The sequence below is a fragment of the Octodon degus genome, unplaced genomic scaffold, assembly GCF_000260255.1.
Source record: "Octodon degus isolate 3935 unplaced genomic scaffold, OctDeg1.0 scaffold00056, whole genome shotgun sequence".
Classification (NCBI taxonomy): domain Eukaryota; kingdom Metazoa; phylum Chordata; class Mammalia; order Rodentia; family Octodontidae; genus Octodon; species Octodon degus.
In genome coordinates, this window is record NW_004524632.1 from 6664688 (window position 1) to 6683850 (window position 19163).

The window sequence follows — 19163 nt, forward strand, 5'->3', positions numbered from 1 at the left end:
CTGTGTACCAAATAAATAAATGATTTTTTTTTAAAGAAAGTTAAATTCTGGGGGTGGAAGAAAAAAAAGAAACTTAAGTTCTGGATTATTCCTTCTGTGGCCTTATCCTTCAAGGATTCTGCCACATCAAGCTATATGAACTAATAAACCCTCTGCTTTTTTTGTTTTTTAACTGACCAAAGACACACCTCTTTGGGGCTTATAAAAAGAAAGGTGACCTTTTGGTTACTCTAGCCAAAACCTAAAAAAGCAGCTTTTGAGGTCAAGAGTGGTGGCACACAACTGCAACTCCAGCACTGGGGGCTGAGGCAGAAGGGTCAACACTTGTTTCAGGCCAGCCTGGGCAACATCATGAGATTCTGTCTCAGAATTCCAAACAAAGGGCCGGCCAAATAGCTCAGCAGATTAAAGCTCCAGGGCTGGGGTTTTGATCCCCAGGGCTGCTGTGCTGGCCCCACCCCAATTGAGACGGTGTGGTGGCACGCATGCCTGTAATCCCAACTCTTAGGAGGCTGTAAACAGGCAGATCACTACACATCTGATCTAGTGAGACCCTAAACACCCTGTAGACCTTTCCCTACAATACAAAAAAAAAAAAAAAATCCAAACAAAAGTAGACTTCCACAAAGTGAACAATTTGCAAACTTAAATCATAAAATTCTTTTTTTTTTTTTTTTTTTAAGACAGGGTCTCACTATGCAGTCTGGACTGGCCTTTTGCAGCCCCCAGGCTGGTCTCAAACTCAAAGATCCTCTTGGCTCAACCTCGCAGGCACTGGGACTGCAGCTGTGTCCCCCACCCCTGGTTCCGAAGTGTACACAGTGGCTGTCTGCATCCAGGCAGAGACCACACAGCATGTGGGCCCAGAGATAGATCTCAGGTCCTTGTGCTTGCCACGTAGGTGCTTATGCCTCTGAACTATCTCCCTGGCCCCCTTTTTTGGGTTACTACTCTAAAAGGCTGCATGCATGCTCCATGCGGGGCAGCAGGGGCTTCACCCAAGCTGCCCACAGGACAGAAGAGAGCCTGGGGTCACTGAGACCGCAGAGCCCACAGCAGGCAAGGACCCCAAGTGCAAGAGAAGCAGCGCCCCAGGCTCCTCGCACCCCACCACGCCCACCACGCTCACCTTGCTCGCAGCTCTCCACAGTGCCGTATTGGGCCAGCAGGCTGTCCAGCACCTGGGGGCGGAGGGGGACAGGAGCAGGGACACTTAGAGCAGGACCAGGCACACCTCTTCCCGCTTCCTCTACAGGTGACAACAGGGTCTAGGGAGAAGCTAAATTTCACTGTATCCCTCCCTTCCCCACCCACCCACTAGGGCCCCACCCTGCAGACACCTCAAAAAGCTGGAGTCAAGTGGGGAGAACCTCTTCGGCCAACCCAGGCCCAGGCCCCCACTCCGGCCCCGCCACTCACCTCCCACCGCAGCTGAGGCGGGATGTTCCGGATCTGGATCTTCCGACTCCTGCAATTAAAAGAAGCAATCACAGTGAAAGATGCAGATGTTCCAGGACCCTGGCAGTTCGTACTTCTCGGCTTGGTTTCAGTTTTACCTCCCAAGTTTCTGCTCGAAGTAGCAAGTGGTAACGTTTTGAGGAAGGGGACTGAGGTGAGGTGGCCTGGTTAGTTTGTACTACGTAGCTTTCTCACGCCCTTAGCTGGCACCTACTACCCTGTATTCTAGATACCAGAATACAAGGCTAATGAAGACGGAAATCCTTAGGCAGGATGGCGGCCCATGTCTGTACACACCCACCCCTGGGAGGCTGAGGCAGGCGGACTGCCACCAGCTCAAGGCTAGCTTGAATACCTAGTAAGACTTGGTCTCAAAAAGACAAACAGACCTAACTCTCCTTAATTATAATCTGGCGGGTATTTCAGCGGCACCCACCCTGTGCACCACCGGCACGCCTGCCCTCCACTCTCCAGGCGCTGGCAAGGCAGATTTCAGCAGGATAAAGAGCGGTTAAGCCCTTGGCACAGGCGCGGGCTGAAACTACTTATTAGCTCAGATCTTTAGAAGATTACTTAACTTGAGGCCCCAGCCCTGTAGGTAAGCAGGGATAATCCCTATTCAAGGGCCGTAGGTGGTGGTAGATAGTGTTTATAAAGCCTGGCCAAAAGGTGCTCAACAGGAAACCTTAGCCGCACCTCGGCACACTAGCAAGAGCGTGATTCACACCCACAGCCAGTGCCGGCGGCCCTTCCCTTCCCCTCCAAATAGTTCCTGCCCATCTTCCTCATCCTTTTTGAGAGCATCTGCTTTGTCATTCAGGCTGGCCTTGAACTCATGGGGATCCGCCTGCCTCAGCCTTGCAAGTGCTGGGATTACAGGCTGTGCCACCGTGCCTGCCTGTTTCTCCTTTCAATGTCTCCTCCCTGCGTCCCTTTTTCAGCACTACAGACTGAACCAAGGACCTTTTTCAAACTGAGCCACACACTTCGAGCTCCCTTTACTTTGAAATGGGGACCCACCCACTTGCCCATGTGGGGCTCGAACTGGCCACTCTGCCCCAGTCTCTCTGAGTGCTGTGATTCCACATGGGTGCCACCACAGCTGAAAAGTTTATTCTCAGCACCCTACACTACCAGGATTTTGTTTGGTTTCCTCTTTCATTACTTTTGCTGGGTTTTGGGTGCTAAGGATAGAACCCGGGGCCTGGCCATTGCTAGGCGTACTCTGCGTGGTGAGACCCCAGGACCCCCAAAGGCCTCTCAAAACTAATTACCCCTGGGAAGCCTCCAGGTAGAGGTAGTTCTCACTACCCAAATCATTGCCCCGTGCCTAGGTTAAAGGTCACCTGGATTCTACGTCAAGAGCGCCATTCCAGCTCTGAGCAGCCCCAAATCCAAACTTGGTTCAAGTCTGCTGACTCCCAGAAGCTGGCAGGAAAACTAGAAAGCCCCAGCTTGGGGTGCGTGAACAGGGCCAGCTGGGACAACCCCTTGTGCACAGGCCTCAGATCCGGGCCTGTTCCGGTTCAGCAGTGGGAAGAGAGAAAAGGATGGGTGGTCACTGTGGGACCGTGTGGGTATGCGTGTAAACGGGAGTGGAAGGAGCTCCGAGGCCCCTTCAGCTGGGCAAGTCAGCTTTTGGAAGAGCCCTGCTAAGAAGAAATGGCAGGAAAAGGAGGGCACATGCAGAGGACAACCTGATGCAGGCTCTGGCTCTCTGACCCCAACTCTGGGAAGGCTGAGGCAGGAGGATCACTGCTAGTTTCAGGCCAGCACGACTACCCAGTGAGACCGTTTTTTTAAAGAAAATTTGAGATGCTCCATTTCTGGTTCACAGCTCTTTGCTGTCAACCCAAAGAGGTCAAACTGCAACAAGACTGAAGTGAAGACACCCAGCACCTCTCTCAGGTCCTCGGGGTTCCAGTTCCGGTCAGAGGGTGCCCACATCTGCCCAGGTCGGGCTCCCCAGGGGCCCAACAGGCCCAGGGGACCCGTCAGGGATGAAGGGGCGGGGCTGAGCTCCTTCTCAGAAAGCCCGTGCAATCACCTAAGAGGTCAAAGGTCAGAACTGCCCTCCAACTGCAAACCCTCATTTGGGGGGTTCTCTTTGAGGGGCAAGGCGGGGGGACGAAACCCAGTCTGTGCGGGGCTTTAATCCACATCCTGGAAACCTCAGCAGGCAGATCGTCTGGAATGCGAGGAATGTGCTGGGGAGGGAGGAGGGCAGGGCCACCGACTAGGAGGGCGCGTCGCTTCCCCCACCCCTGTGGGGCTCGCACCCCACCCTGAAAACCCGCCGACCCAGACCCAACAGGGAGGGGCTGCGGCAGCCCAGGCCCAGTGCACCTTTGTCTAAACCCCTGGCCTGGTTCCCATTAAGGACTTGCTACCTAATTCCTTTCAGGCCTGAGCTCAGGGCAGCACTGACAACTGGAACCTGCATTCCTGCGCTTGGGTCATCTGTCTGTCTGTCCAACTGTCCATCCATTCATTCCCACGTAAGCATGCTGGGCCCAGTAGAGTCCTGAGTTTTGGTCACCCCAACTTGCTAGGACTCCCCTACTTTCCCTGATGGTTTAGGGAGTCAGTCCCAGCTAGAGGAAAAGGGCAGGGAGGACGGCACAATGAGCTCTTTGGCAGCAGAGGTGAGGGAGCCAGAAAAAACCACTACCGAGGGCTCCACCCTGCCCTGCACCTCCAGCTTCCGGTCAGCACAGCCCTGGGTGCCCTTGCTGCACCCCACACTCAGGGCTCAGCAAAGCGGACAGAACCCCATGGGTTCCTAAACCCACATCCCACACCCTGCAGTTGGAAAGGACAAAGCAGCCGCCACAGGCCACAGAGACAGACCAGGGTGGCCTGGGAGTAGGGCGCCCCTGCTTTAGCTTTATGGTGCTCTCTCAGGCAGCTCCGCGGTGAGAGGCTGCAGGAGCCAAAGATGGCAACTGGGAGGAGGGGAGGGAGAGACAGCAGCACTGGAGAGGGGACAGGGCATTTGGGGTTCACAGAAGCAGTGCTGCCAGGGTGCAGAGAAGGAAACAGCTCGTGCAAAGGAAGAAGGGCCACTTATATCCCAGGAGCTGTTCTCGGATGGGTCACTCAGCGCTGAGCACAGTGGGCCACCACAGAACTCAAGCTGGGACTGCGGCCGCGTTCAACCCAAGGGCCGGGTCTGAGTTGGAATCCAGATCCAAAACCGGATCTGATCCCAAAACCTGCTCAACTCCAGCCTCTTTTTTCACCGGCTGGGGCTTAAATGGTAGAAGGGCCTTTTGCCCAGAAGCACTATGAGTCTGGGAGCCTGCAGACCTGCCTGAGGCTTGCCCTGGGAGAGCTGTGGTCCCAGGGGTAAAACATCCCTTCTCACTTCTAGTTCCTGCTGCCTAGTCCCACATTCTGCTTTTAGGTTTTGTTTTTTTGGTGGAACCGGGGATTGAACTCAGACCCTTGTGCTTGCCAGGGAAGCACTTATTCTACTAAACCATCTCCCCGGCCCCTGCTTTTTTTTGGGTTGTTTGGGGGGTTTTTTTGGTCGGGGAGGCCTGATGCAGGCTCTCACCATGCAGTTCAGGTTGGCCACCACACAAGCCCTCACTAAGCATTCCAGGCCGACCTTGAACTCGAAGAGATCCTCCCGCATCAGCCTCCTAACTGCTGGGAGTACAGGCCGGTGCCACCTCACCTGGCTTACTGTTACGCAGCTATCTGTAAAGTTCTAGTCCCTGGTCCTTTTCCAGCCCCTCCTTAGACAGATGTGTGAGGGTGGAGTGGGAGACACCAGCCCAAGACAAAGAGGGCACAACTGGATTTGGAATCTTATGGCCGGCCCCGCCTCTAGGCACGCTGAGTGACATGGTGGCACACACCTCTAACCCCAGCACTGGGAAGGCTGAAAACAGGAGGGTCACTAGGAGTCCGAAATGCAGTGAGACCCTGTACCAGATACATACATTAAAAAAAAAAGAATCAAGCTGGGGGCCCGGTCCTGAGAGGGGCCTGGACTTTCACCTGCGGCCTAAGGGGCTAGGCTGGCCAGATCTGCAGACAGATCCCTCACCTCACCCCTGCCCAAGGTCAGGCCGCAAGCCCGCTTGCAACTCTGGGCCTTTCCCCTCCACCAGACACTAGGAATAGAGCTCTCCACCTTCCTGTCCCACACAGAGACAGAGTTGGCCTGCCTGAAAGAGAATGTTCTTAGTCAGAGGGGCTTTCTCTGCCTTTGTGGTCTAGATAACTAATGTGAGCTTTTGCTTTTTTGAGGCATGGGATGAAAGTTGAGGGAAGCTTCCACCAGGAAATGTGTGCAGCAAACACTGTGCTATGCATAAAGCCAAGATGGGGGAACCTGTGAACACTGAAATCACAAAGTGTGAGGAAGACAGACAAAGCGTGAGGAAGACAGAAGAGCAGGCTGGGCGTGCAGAAACACTCTGATTCCGGCCCTGAGAAGGGACCCTACGGCCCAGCCTCAGGCAGCTTAGCGGGACCTCGTCTCAGAAGAATGAAAAATAAAGGGCTTGGGTTATAGTTCTGTATGGAAGTCCTAAGCTTGACCTCCAGGATTGCTAATAAAAGATACACACCCAAAGCCAGGATTAGTAGCCCACCACTGTCATCACAGCACTCTAGCGGCTGAGGCAGGAGAGACATGTGAATCTGAGGCCACCCTGACCTATATAGTGAGACCCAGTCTCAAAAAAAAAAAATCAAAAGAATGCTGCAAAAACAAAAAGAACTGTTGTTCCTAACCCGGGGAAACACCAGCACCCACTTCCTTTTGTTTCCTTTGCAGTACTGAGGTTAAATTCAGGGCCTTCCACTTGCCAGGTGGGCGCTTATGCCCCTGAGCTATCCTCCCAGCCCCACCTACTCCTAAGAGTTCCCCCAAGCTTCTGGAGAAGAGTCCATTTGTCCGGGCCTTCTGATCCTAGAAACTTCAGCACTCCACGTGACTGTGCCCCAGCTCCTGGGGACCCACGGAGAGACTGTATTTTTAATTTTATACCAAGTGCTGTTGAAATTTAACTTATTTTTTCCCGTACTACTGGGGACTGAACTCGGGACTTCGTGCTTGCCAGGCAGGCGTTTATGCCACTGAGCTACCTCCCCAGTTACTGGAAATTTGACTTCTGCTGTGAATTTTATGCCAAGTACTGACTAGCTCCAAAGAAAACACAGCATCTGAATTTTGCAAAGAGCTAGGTGTAAAAAACACACATGGGACAGCCTAGGTTTTAAGATCCTTACAAAAGCAAAAAACATCTTATTACTATCCACGTTGGCTGCATGTGGATAGGTAGCATTATTTACCTATTTGTCTATTTGTTTTTTTTGGGAGGGTTGTTTGTTTTGTTTTTTTTTTGCTCCGCATGCCTTCAGGGCAGGTTTGGCTGGCTTGAGTAGTGGGGATCAAACCACAGCAACCTGAGCCTGACTGCTTTGTTGAAGCAGCCACTTAAAGAACTGAGCTAAGCAAGGGGCAGGCCCCGTTTTTTGTTTTAGAGACAAGGTCTTGCTGTGCAGTTCAGGATGGCCATGAACTCCCAGTGATCCTCCTGCCTCGGCCTCCCTGTTGTGCACTGCACAACCATATCTGGCCCATGTCTTTTTAACATGACTACTTCAGTGCTGGGGCCTTGTGCCAGCCCTGAGTTTCCAGCCCCAAGGGCACCTTGGCATGTGGTTTTGAGCAGGGAAGGGAATAAGCAAGGTTAACCAGGGAGCTGAGGACAGCTGTCCGCTGCGCCTCGGCCTCACAAACAGGTGGCCCTGCTGGTGCTGTGACAAGCAGAGCCTGGCTGGCCATCACAGGCTCCATAAGCAGAGCCTTCCTGGCGGGAAGCTGCCCACGTGCCCGCTTCAGCCTTCCCCGGAAATCAGTGCAAGTGCAGCCCCTCCTCCCAGCTTCAGCTTCCCTAGACAGAGAACAGGGGACAGGAGACACAGGACAGAGAAGTAGCGTGAAAAGAAAAAAAGGTCCAGGAAGCAGCTCAGGGCGGGCCTGGCACGCTCCGGCTGGGCAGAGGCCGAGACGGGCGGGGCCCAGAGGGAGGAGGCGCTGGCACTGTGCCCAGGGCTCTGTGCCAGGCCATCCAGGGACTGGGCAGCCAAACTGGCGGGGTAAGGGCTCTAGGCTGGGAACAGGGACCCCTGGGAAGGGCAGGATTGGCACAGTGGACGCCCCGGGAAGAACAGAAGCAGTCCTTGGGGGGATGAAGTCAGACATCACCGGAAAGCATACACTACCCACGAGAACAAGGGACCTTTCCATGTGGCACACACGCTCCCGCCTGAGACCGTGGTTCCCCAGCGCACATGGGGGGGCGGAGGACAGGACCTGGGGGCTGCGTCCTCCCTGCTTCATGTAATCCAGCAACAGGGTAGCACACGCATGCCTTAACCTGTCACCGGCACCAGGAATTTCCAAGTGAAGGAAAGCAGATTCTTAAACAGGCAGGAGAAAGAAGACCCTAATCCTGACCCAGGAACAATCACCCAAAGCCAGGCATGGTGGCACACGCCTGTGATCTCAACACTCAGGAGGCTGAGGCAGGAGGACGGCCAAGGGTTTGAGGTCAGGCTGGGTTACATTGTGAGGCTGAGGGCAGCTTGAGATACATACTGAGACCCTGCCTCAAAAAATATAGGTCGTTCTCCCTACACAGCTGGAGAAGCTGAGGCTGGGAGGAGACACATGGCAAGCTGGTGGAGGTACTAGAAGTCAAGATCCGCGGGGGAGGGGGTCACTTCCCAAAGTGTACTTTCAGGAGTCAGCTGTCAGCAGAAACTTGTAAAGCTGGTGTCGGTGCAGGAAAAGCGCCCACATTCTCTGTGGCTGCTACTGGCTCTAATTTGGGCACAAGACTTAAATTGCAGCAGAGCTAATAGCCCTGTAATATGCCTGGGCGGCTGTCAGAGACCTGTGAACTGGGCAGTCACGGCTGCAGGCGGGCAGGAGGGCAGGAGGCAGAGGTGGGGGTGCAGCCTGGCACTTGCAGCGCAACCGCTCGGCTCACCAAAGCCCATAGATCGCCGCCCTGCCCAGCTGGGGCAGTGCCAGACAAAGCCATACTCAAGGACGAGATCACTCTTCAGACACATCCCAGGTCTGGGGGACATCAGAAAAAACCCTAAGACAAGTGACATGTGAAAAGCAGGTGGCTGGGAGGCTGAGGCAGGAGGATCCCTTGTGTTCACTGGAGGCCAGGCCAGGCTACATAAACTGGGCTTCACTGTGAGGCTAAAGCAAAACCAGGTGTGCTTGGGACCAGGGGGAAATGGCTCAGTGGAGTAAGCGCTTCCCTGGCAACAAGGGCCAGAGTTCAATCCCACGGATAGGTATGCTGGCCCATGTCTGCAACCCCAACTCCTCAGGAGGCCCAAGCAGAAGGATCACAAGTTTGAGGCCAGCTGGGCAACTTAGCCAGACCCTGTCTCGCAATGAAAAAAACGGTGGGCTAGGGGTGTAGCTCCATCTGAAGTTCAGTCCCTAGTGTTGCAAAGACAAAATGAGACAGGAAGGAGGAAAGGAGCGATAGGAATGAGAGGTCGAGGCCTCCTGCGCCCCTGGGGGACTCTGGCTGGGCAGGACCTTCCTGGCTGGCCATGAAAGAGGTTCCGGGACCCTCCCTAGGGGGACTGGCCGGCACTGCGGCCGCCTCACCTGTGTCCTCAGCCACAGGAGCTGGCACACTAGACTGGGCTGAGAGGCTGGGGGTTGGTGTGTGGGTCCCTGCAAGAGGGAAAGACAATAGTACCTGAATGTAGCAGCATTGGGGTCCCTCCTGTTGCCAACAAAAACCTGCTGGCCTTCGGAGAGCTAGGGCCCTCTCCCTGAGCCCCAACTCTGCCCTTCTGGGCTCTCTCTCCCAGCCAGGGCTCCCAAGATGGTTGTCACCGCCCTCGCCTCGGAGGGACTGGTCCCAACAGCCAGGACCCCCCCCCCCAACAGTCAGGACCTAGCCCTAGCCTGTCCGGCAGCCAGGGCCACCAGGGTCTCTCAGAGCTGGCAGTGCGCCAGCAGCTGGGGGCGACGGGGACCCGTGACCGGCAGTGAGGATGGCTGAGCAGCTGAGGCAAAGCCCCCCGCCCACCCAGCCCTGGGTGGGCCTGGGCTGGGGCTGCAGGCGCCTGCAAGGGAGGGGGACACGAGCTACCCCGCCCCCTCCCTGAGCCAAAGCCACCGCCTCCCAGGGCCCCAGGGGCTCCTAGCGGGTCCCCAGGGCCAGGCGGTGCGGAGGGGGAGGGGACCCTGCCCGGGGCTGCTAGGTGGGGGTGGGGACCGGGACTTTGCCCTTTGTCTCTCTCTACAGAGCCACCGGGGAAACCCGAGCCCTGGGCGAGCAGGCGGCCGGGCCGGGATCCGCCAGCGAATCCAGACCGAGCTCCGCGCCGGCCGCGGTGGTCGTGGGGGAGGGGCGCGGCCTGCAAGCGTTTAAGTGGGAGCCGGGGAGGCTGGAGCGGGCCGAGGCGAGGCGGGGGCGGCATTCCTCAGCGACCCCGGCCTCCCACCGCGAGGGCACAGGGGGGCGCGGGGCTGGGGGCCTCCCCTGCCCAGGCCGGGCCCCTAGGCCTTCCGGGAGGCTCTGCGAAGTTAGGGCTGGAGCCAAGCACCTAGCAGGCAGGCAGAGACCTTGTAAGAATGCCCACTGGGGTGCGGCAAGTTACTGGGTTTTACTGATAACGCACTTGGCTCAGCACATTAGGGTCCATGCAGCTCTTAGGACCCTGGGCCATCTGAAACAGGGCGAGGAATCTGAGTCACCAGGGAAGCTCGAGAATGCTGTTGTGTGTGGCTGGGGTTGGGGCTTTGGCTGAGACAGGGTCTCCCTTGGTAGTTCAGGCTGGCCTTGAACTCAGTATATGGCCCAGGCCATGATCCTCCTGCCTCAGCCTGCTGAGTGCAGAGACTGCAGGGCACAGGGGGTCCTGCCGTGGGGCCCAGAATGATGAGTCTAGAAAGAATCTCAGAGAGGTAGAACGACTGGTCAAAGGTGACACCAGCCATCATCGTCACTGTGAAAAATTTAAGTGAGCCCTTGCTCCACAGAAACAAATGTATAAAAACGGGGATATCACAAAAGTCATTTATTTGGGGCTGGGGAGAGAGCTCAGTGGCCTAAGTGCCTACATGGCAAGCACACAACCCCGGTTCAGTCCCTGGTACCACACGCCAGGCGGACCCAGAACCCCAGAAGCACCAGGCCCAGCCCAAAACCAAGTGCTGGGGAGGCTGAGACAGAAAGTTCATTACAGATGTAAGCTGCCTGGGGAGGTCCTGTATGATGAAATAAACAAAAACCCCAACATCATGTTTTTTTGTCCAGGAGGGGAAACAGCCAGCCACCCCTCCCCAGGTTCCCACTGCTCTGGCTGGAACCCCAGGGCGCTGGGGGAGCAAGAGCTCCAGCCTCCCTGGGCTGTCGGGAGGAAGGGAGTCAAACCCCAAATTCCTCTGCAGCTAAGGATTTGAGGTTTCTGCAAATAGAGAAGAGCCAGGTGAGTGAGCAAGCAATCGAGCAGCAGACCTGGTGGCCAGACCCCACTGTCCCACGGTGGGCAGAGGTGGGCACACGCCATCTCCCAGTGCGGCTCAGACCTGGGGGCACGCAGGGGCCCCATTTATTCAAGGCATGCCTCTGGCTGGGTAACAGGTACTATCTGAAGCTTTGGAGTTCTGGGGTTCAGAGAAGTGTCAAAGCCAGGCAAGATGGGGCACACCTTTCATTCCAGCATTCAGGAGGCTGGCAAAGGAGGATTGCCATGAATTTAGGGGCCAGCAGGGCTACATAGTGAGTTCAAGGCCAGCCTCGGCTACCTAGTGAGACCGTGTCTCAAAAAAATAACCAAAAAAGACACAAGTGTGGAGCTCCTTGACATTAACACAAAGAGTGTCTGTGTCAACACCCCACCTCTAACTTCTCCCTGCTATTCTAGCTCTGAGCTAGGAAGCTCCCTTCACGAGGTAGTGATCAGAACCCCCCTGGATCTACAGAGAGAAGCTAGGGGTGGGGACCCATCCTGCACCCCTTCCCCCAAGCCCTGTGCCTGCAGAATCAATCCCCAAAAATAAGATGCTTAGTGCAGGGGAGTGAGGGTCAGGCACAAGTCCTCACCCATTTTCCTCTTTTGTTTTTCACTCGGAGACAGGGTCTTATTCTGTAGTGCAGGCTGGCTTTGAACTCACCATGTAGCCCGGGCCGACCTTGAACTTGCAGCAATCCTCCTACCTCAAGCCTCCTGAGTGCTGGGACATAGGTGAGGACCACAAACACTGACATTTTGGTTTTTTGGAAACAGGATCTCACTGTACACAGTTCAGCATGACCTTCAATTCAACCTCAAGCCCTGAGTTCCAACCTCGTTCTACATCCTTGCATGTGCTTCCAGGTGTCGGGCATCATGCCCTACGAATGACCAGCACGTGAGAAAGCTAGTAATGGTTTCAAAATAGCCATTCTTTTTATCCTGGCATGGATGCAAGCCTGTGATCCCAGCCTTTAGAAGGCTGAGGCAGGAGTTCCAAGCCAGCTTGGGCTACAGAAAGAAAGAAAAATTGCCATTTTGGATCTATAATCCTGACTACTTGGAAGGATAAAGACTTCGTTCCCAAATTAAAAAAAAAAAACCACGAAACTGCATTCCAGCCCCATTTATCCAGTGAGACCCCACTGGGGAAGAAGGGAGCAAGGATGAAGAGGCAAAACCTCAAGTTTCCAAGAAAAATGGCACACAATAAATCATACCTCTTCCCATGCCACTACTAGACCAAGGTCTTGCATTTGTGGGAAGCGACACTCAACAGAAGAATCAACAGGAAGAAAATGGTGAATGCACAGGAGGCCAGCGACCAGTCTCTGCAGCTCTGCTCTGCCACCATCCTGCCCGACAGCTTCCCCTGCCACACACATATGCTGAGGTTTTGGCTGGCTGGTTTGGGTCTGCGCTGAGGAGCTGAGCCCAGGCAGAGCTCTCCCACAGGGCTGTGTCCCTGCAGTTTTTATCTGGAAACCATCTCGGTGAGTTACCCGGTGGGTGCCCGAGTTTGCGGTCCTCTCTCCTCATCCCTCCCTAAGGCTGGGGTTAGAGAGCATGGCCTACAGAGCTGGCCAAGGACTGAGCAGTGAGTCCCACACACACACACCCTGGCAAGGTGCCTGCTGGGGTGCAGGGCGGGGATAGCACCCATCTGCCCGGGAGAAGCTCCAGCAGGGTGAGGGGCGGACCCCAGATCAACTCAGATACCTGGAGTCTGCAGGCACAATCTGCCTGCCAGCCTCCGGCGCTCATTCTGCAAGGAGTCCCTTTCCCTCTACCCCATTTCAAAAGCAGATTCAACGGTAATAAATAACGGGGAAGCCCTCTAAATAAGAATACTCGGTCAAGAAATAAGAGAATTTCCCTTTCCCTTATACTCGCTATGCAGCTCAGGCTAGTCTTGAGCTCACTTTGTAGCCCAGGCTGGTGTCCAACTCACAGCGCTCCTCCTGTGTCAGCCTCCTGGGGACTGGGACGACAGGCGTGTGCCACTGTGCCTGACCTACATCGTTAAAGGGTTCAAAACCACATCTGTGGGCTGGAGAGATGGCTCAGTGGTCTAAAGCACCTAGTTGAAACAAGCTTGGCAAAGCACAGGGACTGCAGTTCGATCCCCAGCACCACATGCCAGCCAGACCCGCCCCCTGGTGGGCTGAGCTGGCCACACACACACACACACACACACAATAAATAAATGTAATAAATAAAAATAAATAAATATTAAAAAAAAAACCAAACCACATCTGAGTTGCAAGCCCCTGCCTGGAGCAGGCCCAGCAAGAAGAGGGTCATGAGCCCCTCTGGTGGACAGAGGTCCACGTGCACACCTGTGTGTGCAGGCCAAGGACGAGCCAGGATGGCCCCACAGAGGAAGTGGGCATGAAGCCGGTTCCGAGAGCAGACTGGGAGACTCCCAGGGAGAGGCTGAAGGCAGAGGTAGAAAGGACCAAGGGGCTGCATTACCTCCTGGGCACCTGGAGCTCCCCAATGCCTAAACACCCGTTTCACCAGCTTGCTAAGAGCAGTACACACTTCTGCACCAGAGAAGCTGCCCCTCCAGCCTCACACCTAGGAGAGCCCCCAGCTCAGTTCCTTTATCTTGAAGTCTGTACTGCTTTGTTGTGTTTTCCTGAGACAAGATCTCACTGTAGGGAAGGTTGGCCCTGAACTCAGCAATCCTCCTGCCTCAGCCTACCTGGTGCTGGAACGACAGGGGCATGCCACCTGCGAAGGCATCAGTATCCCCACCCTACAGGTCAATTTGACAGTAACCCTATGCTGTGAAATTCCCACCAGCAGCCTGGCCAAGGCAGCAGCAGAATCTCTTCAGAAGGAGAATAAAGGCCGCTTCCCCTAGATGACAACCAGTGGCTTCCCCACCAAGCTGCTCCACCTCGCGAGCCTTGTTCTGAGAGGGAGGCAGGAGCCACCCGGGGCTCTGAAAGGCCGTGCGCGCGTGTGGGGATGCTACCACCTACCAGAGGCCTCACTTTCAGCACCTGGCTATAGGGCTCTGGATACAGGTCCCCTCCAACCGCCCCATCCAACACTTCCCTATAATAAGGGCCAAATTCAGCTGGGTTCCCTGAAACACCTGAACCAGAGCCTTAAGGGGTACCCTGGGCTGCCACACCCAACCGAAACTGCTCAGCGACTTCATTCGAAGCATTTCTGTACTCAGCACTTGGACTTTTCAAGAAGTGAGTTGTAGCTCTAGGGAGCAGGGCAGGACAGGGCAGGGCAGGGGACCACTGGTCTGGCCAGACGAGAGGCAGGTCAACATCTAAAACAGCTGAGGAGAGAGCTCGGCGGTGTAAGCGCCTGCCTGGCAAGTGCAAGGTCCTGAATTCAATCCCCAGTGCCCATTCCCCCCCAAAAAATCTAATACTATAGTAAAACCAGGGTACACTCACTGAGCCTAGTGCGGTGGCACCTGTGTGTAATCCTAGCACTTGGGAAGCAGAAGCAGGAAGATCAATACAAGTTCAAGGCCAGCCTGGACTACAAAGTGAGTTGAAGGCCGGCCTAAACTGCAGAGCGAGACCCTGACTCGAAGACAAAAAAAAAAAAATACACAAAGATATTGACCCTCTGAGCTGGACCTGGTGGATAAATGCCCATGGATTCCAGCATTTGGAAGGCTGAGGCAGGAGGACTGTTCTGAGTTTAAGGGCAGCCTGGGCTCCTTAGAGTTCAAGGCAGTCTGAACCACCACACAGTGAGACCTTGTCTCAAAAATATAAGTAAGAAATTGAGAACTGGCCAGATAGCTCAGGACATTAAAACTCTTGCTTAGGCAGACTCAAAGGGGCAAGTTTGATCCCAGGAGCCAGCCCCAGCCCCGCCCCTGCCTGAGGATGGGAGGGTGAGACTGGGTGTGGTGTTGTGCCCGCAATCCCAGCACTTGGGAGCCTGAAAACAGGAAGATCACTAAGAGTCCAATCTGTGTAGTGAGACCCAGTACTAAATAAAAGAAAGGAAAGGAAAGGAAAGGAAAGGAAGAAAGAAAGAAAGAAAAAAAGAAAGAAAGAAAGAAAGAAAGAAAGAAAGAAAGAAAGAAAGAAAGAAAGAAAGGAGCGAGCAAGGCGGCCGGCCAGGGAGAGAGCTCAGTGGTCTAAGCGCCTGCCTGGCACACTCAAGGACCCAGGTTTGATCCCCAGTACCCCATGCTGTGCTGGCCCTTCGCTGAGCCAGCCACGAGATCGGGCATGGTGGCACATGCCTATGATCCCATCACTGGGGAGGCTGAGACAAGAGGATCACTACGAGTCTGAGCTGCAAAGTGATACCCTGTACCAAGACAGGCAGGCAGGTAAGCAAAATAAAAAGATGTTTTTTTAAAAAAGGACGATGATGGGGCCGGGGAGATGGCTCAGTAAGATAAGCACTTGACTGGCAAATACAAGGATCTGAGTTCAATCTCCGTTTCTGCAAAAAAAAAAAAAAAAAAAAAAAAAAAAAAAAAACAAAAGACAATGAAATAGCTCAGCAGACTAAGCGCCTGCTTAGGCAAGCACAGAACCAGGGTCTGATCCCCAGCACATGCTGCACCACCCCTCCCCAGGTGTGCTAAGCCAGCGACTGGAGTCCAGGCATCGTGGCACACACTCGAAAATAATCCCAGCACTGGAGAATCTGAGACAAGAGGATCATTATATCGCTGTAAGTCTGAGCTGCATAGTGAGACCCTGGTACATAATACATTAATAATAACAATAATGATAATAATAAGGGCTGGGGACGGCCGGCCAAATAGCTCAGAGGATTAAAGCACCTGCAAGCAGGTGCAGTGGCTAGGGATTCGATCCCCGGGGCTTGCCGTGCTGGCCCCGCCACCAGGCATGCTGAGACAGCAATTGAGACTGGGTGTGGTGGCACGTGCCTGTAATCCCAGCTCTCAGAGGCTGTAAACAGGCGGATCACTACAAATCCGATCTAGTAGTGAGATCCTGAACACCCTGTGGACCCTTCCCTAGAAAAATAAAATAAAGGGGCTGGGAAGATAGTTTGGTGGTCTAAGTGCCTGCCTGGCAAGCACAAGGACCCAGGTTCAATCCCCAGTACCACATGCCATGCTGGTTACATGCCTGTAATCCCAGCTCTGGGGAGGCTGAGACAGGAGGATCACTGAGTGAGCTGCGTAACAAGATCCTGTGCCAAATAAATAAAATTTTAAAAAATATAAAATAAAATAGAGGCTGGGGAGATGGCTCAGTGTAATAAGTGCTTCCCTGGAAAACACAAGGGATTGAGTTCAATCCCGAGTTCCACCAATAAATAAAATAAATAAAAGAGAAAATGAAATTGAGCCGGCAATATAGCTCGGGGGCACAACACCTGCCTGGGCAAGTATAAGGTCCTGAGTGTTCGATTCCTGGTACACAAAAAAAAATTTAGCCTGTGCTTCTCCTTCACACTGGGTTTCCTTGGAGACCTTTCCCCTAGACCCCACCGCAGTCACTAAGCAACCTGGGTGGGGTCACAGGACGCCACCCTTTCCTAGCTTTCTGCCTCTTTTAAGCCTTAAAAAGCTGGGAACCTAGACAGCCTTCACACCTGGGAACAACTTTTTTCATCTCTGAATTTTTTTTTTTTTGCGGAACCAGGGATTGAACTCAGGCCCTTGCACTTGCCAGGGAAGTGCTTATTCCACTGAGCCATCTCCCCGGCCCCTTTCATCTCTGAATTGTGGTTTCACCTCTTATAGATTCAAACCGTCTGACCACCTAAACAAAAGATCCAACAAAATGCACATGTCCATTTAATCTATCCATCAGATGACTGATTTTAATGGAAATTAAATCAAGATGAAAACTGGGAAATCCCCTTACAACCCTGTTTTCCGAAGAAGACATGAAAAATTGATGACACACAGAACCAAAAACTAGAAAAAAAAAAAAAAGATTCATAGGTTTTGTGTCTCCTCTCTTCAGGTAAAAGGTCCCTCTTGTTTTAGTAAACTACAGAGCAAAATTCTCAGCCATCCCTTCTTTGTACTCTTTCCAGTCACCAAAATGTCCCTTTTCCCAGAATCAGACTTGTGTCTCAAGGAGTCTATCTGGACCGTTGGGTCACCGATTCTTTCAATCATCCAGCTGTCTGTCCTGCACTTGGTTCCGTTTCCGTTAGCAGCCCGCCCCAGAGCCCGGCCCCCTGCACCTGCACTAAGAGGCAGCGGCTGTCGCGTTGGCGGATTCCCTCATCACGAACACGCACCTGACTCCAGCCACGTGCGCGGGGCAGATTTTCAGGCAGATTTCCCACCAGGCTCACTTCTGTCCTGATCAAACTCCACCAGTGTTCCCACAGGACAGCCGCTTTCTGCAGCACAGGGCCTGACAGGGGCCTTTCCTCCTGCTTTCGTGTTTTACAAGGTGGAACAGAAGAGAGCTGGCAAGGAAGGCAAGAGCCCGCCTTCGCGTTCCTTATTCTGTTGGAGTCAAACACTGGCCAAGACCTTAACAAAGTCTCTAGAGCCAATGCTGAAAGAGGACCTGCTGTCCAGTGTCCAGCTTGGGAGGGGAGGCTTAAACACCCCCCCACACACACACACATGGGGTTCCTCTGCCTCCTGCCTTCTTCCTGCAGCGCAGTGGTGCAGCCCCTCCTGCGAAGCCTGCAGATGCAAGCCGACTCCGCCAAGGGGTCCCGAGCCACGGGCACCCCACTTCCCTGTCTCCCTCTCATGGATCCCCTGGTCTGCCAGAGCATGGGAAGGGCTCAGACAGGAGAGCGTCCCTTGAACCTAGGGGTGCTGTCCAGGTTTGAGACCTGGGGTGCTGACGGATGAGGCTCAGGTCAGCCCAGAGTCTCGGGGACCCTGGGAAGAGGCGCTGCCTTTGAAAGGCAGGTGGCATCAGAGTGACTGGAACTGAGGCTGCAGAGTGAGAGGGGCGGAGGAGGGGCCCCAGTGCAGCACGGAACAGAGGCGGTGAGCTCTGCAGGAAAAAACTGCCTTGCTCCTGCGCAGCCCCGGCCGGCCCCCAAAGCGCGACTCCGACTCGGCAGGTAGGGGGAGCCCCGGGAAGCATGCAATCCACAAGATTCCCCCACTCTGCCCCTCCCAGGGCTCCCCCTTTTCTCCTAACATAGCCCTATCCCAAAATCCAAGCTGCACTTGAAAGACACCAACCACCTCTTAGGACTCTTAAAGAGAAAGAAGAGAAGGCCATCTCCGGGCCACTGTCCTGTCACAGCCCAGGCAGCAGAGGCACAGCCAAAAGCCTCCCTTCAGCGCCAATCTCTGACCCGCAGCAACCGGCACTCGCTAGCCCCCACCCGCATCTAAAAAATTTTTAAATGTTTTAGTTTTAAAAGTGCACACGCACCAGTCTCTCTCAATGTGTCAACATCCTGGCACACATTATAGACTCAATAAACACAAAATAAACTTTAAAAGTATGCCTACGCCAGATTCGAACGAGACGTATTAAGGTAATTTTAAAAGATCAGACCCTAAGAACCTTGGAATTAAGTCTTCCAATTGCAAATGTTACGTATTTCACCTCAGAAACATTTTAGGATTTTTGAAGAACAATTCTTTTCTCCTACGGAAAGCTCTGCCAGAGCTAACTACCCTTTGAATAATTCAGTGATGGGAACCGCAAGCGCAGCCCTGCCCCTCCCCACCAGTACCAGGTCCTCCGAGAAACCATCAGAGTTCCATGTTTCTAGAGGACTACGGAAATCCATCCAGGATTATGGAAAAGTCAACAGGACAGCCAAATAAACTGTGCTCAGGAATGTCTCCTTTTGAGACACTGACCACCACGGTAAGGATTTCCTCACTGGCAATGAAGAACACCATTGCTAGTGGAGTTCATAAACTTGAATATCTACATGCAAGTTAGAACTGACAGAACGAACCAACTTCTGTGTTTTCTGCAAAAACAAAACCTTAAGAACCATTTTTCCACTTAAAAAAAAAAAAACTAACCTAATCCTTTTCACTAAAAGTCCTAAGTTCTTTCCACTTTAAAGGTACCACTGAACAGTGTCCTATGTATCTTTCACCTTATCAGTTGTCAACTTTCTTTCAGATGTGGGACTCTAATCTCTACTTATAACTATTGAAGTACTTGAAAATCTCTCTACTGGTAACTCTCATCCCCTTTTAAAAAAAAAACAAAAAACCTTTCATTTTCAGCTCCTACCTACAAGTTTTTTTT

The 19163-nt window shown here is 53.6% G+C and overlaps 1 protein-coding gene across 3 annotated transcripts in view; it reads right to left on the reverse strand.

The window, feature by feature from the left end:
* Igf2bp1 (insulin like growth factor 2 mRNA binding protein 1) overlaps positions 1-19163 on the reverse strand; it is a 36556-nt gene that overhangs the window by 12219 nt on the left and 5174 nt on the right. For all 3 annotated transcript variants that reach the window (XM_004633650.1, XM_004633652.1, XM_004633651.1), the window contains exons 3-4: positions 1420-1468; positions 1130-1181 (exon numbers count right to left, since the gene is read on the reverse strand). In XM_004633650.1, coding sequence (XP_004633707.1) covers positions 1130-1181; positions 1420-1468 — 101 coding nt within the window. The remainder of the gene's footprint in view (positions 1-1129; positions 1182-1419; positions 1469-19163) is intronic.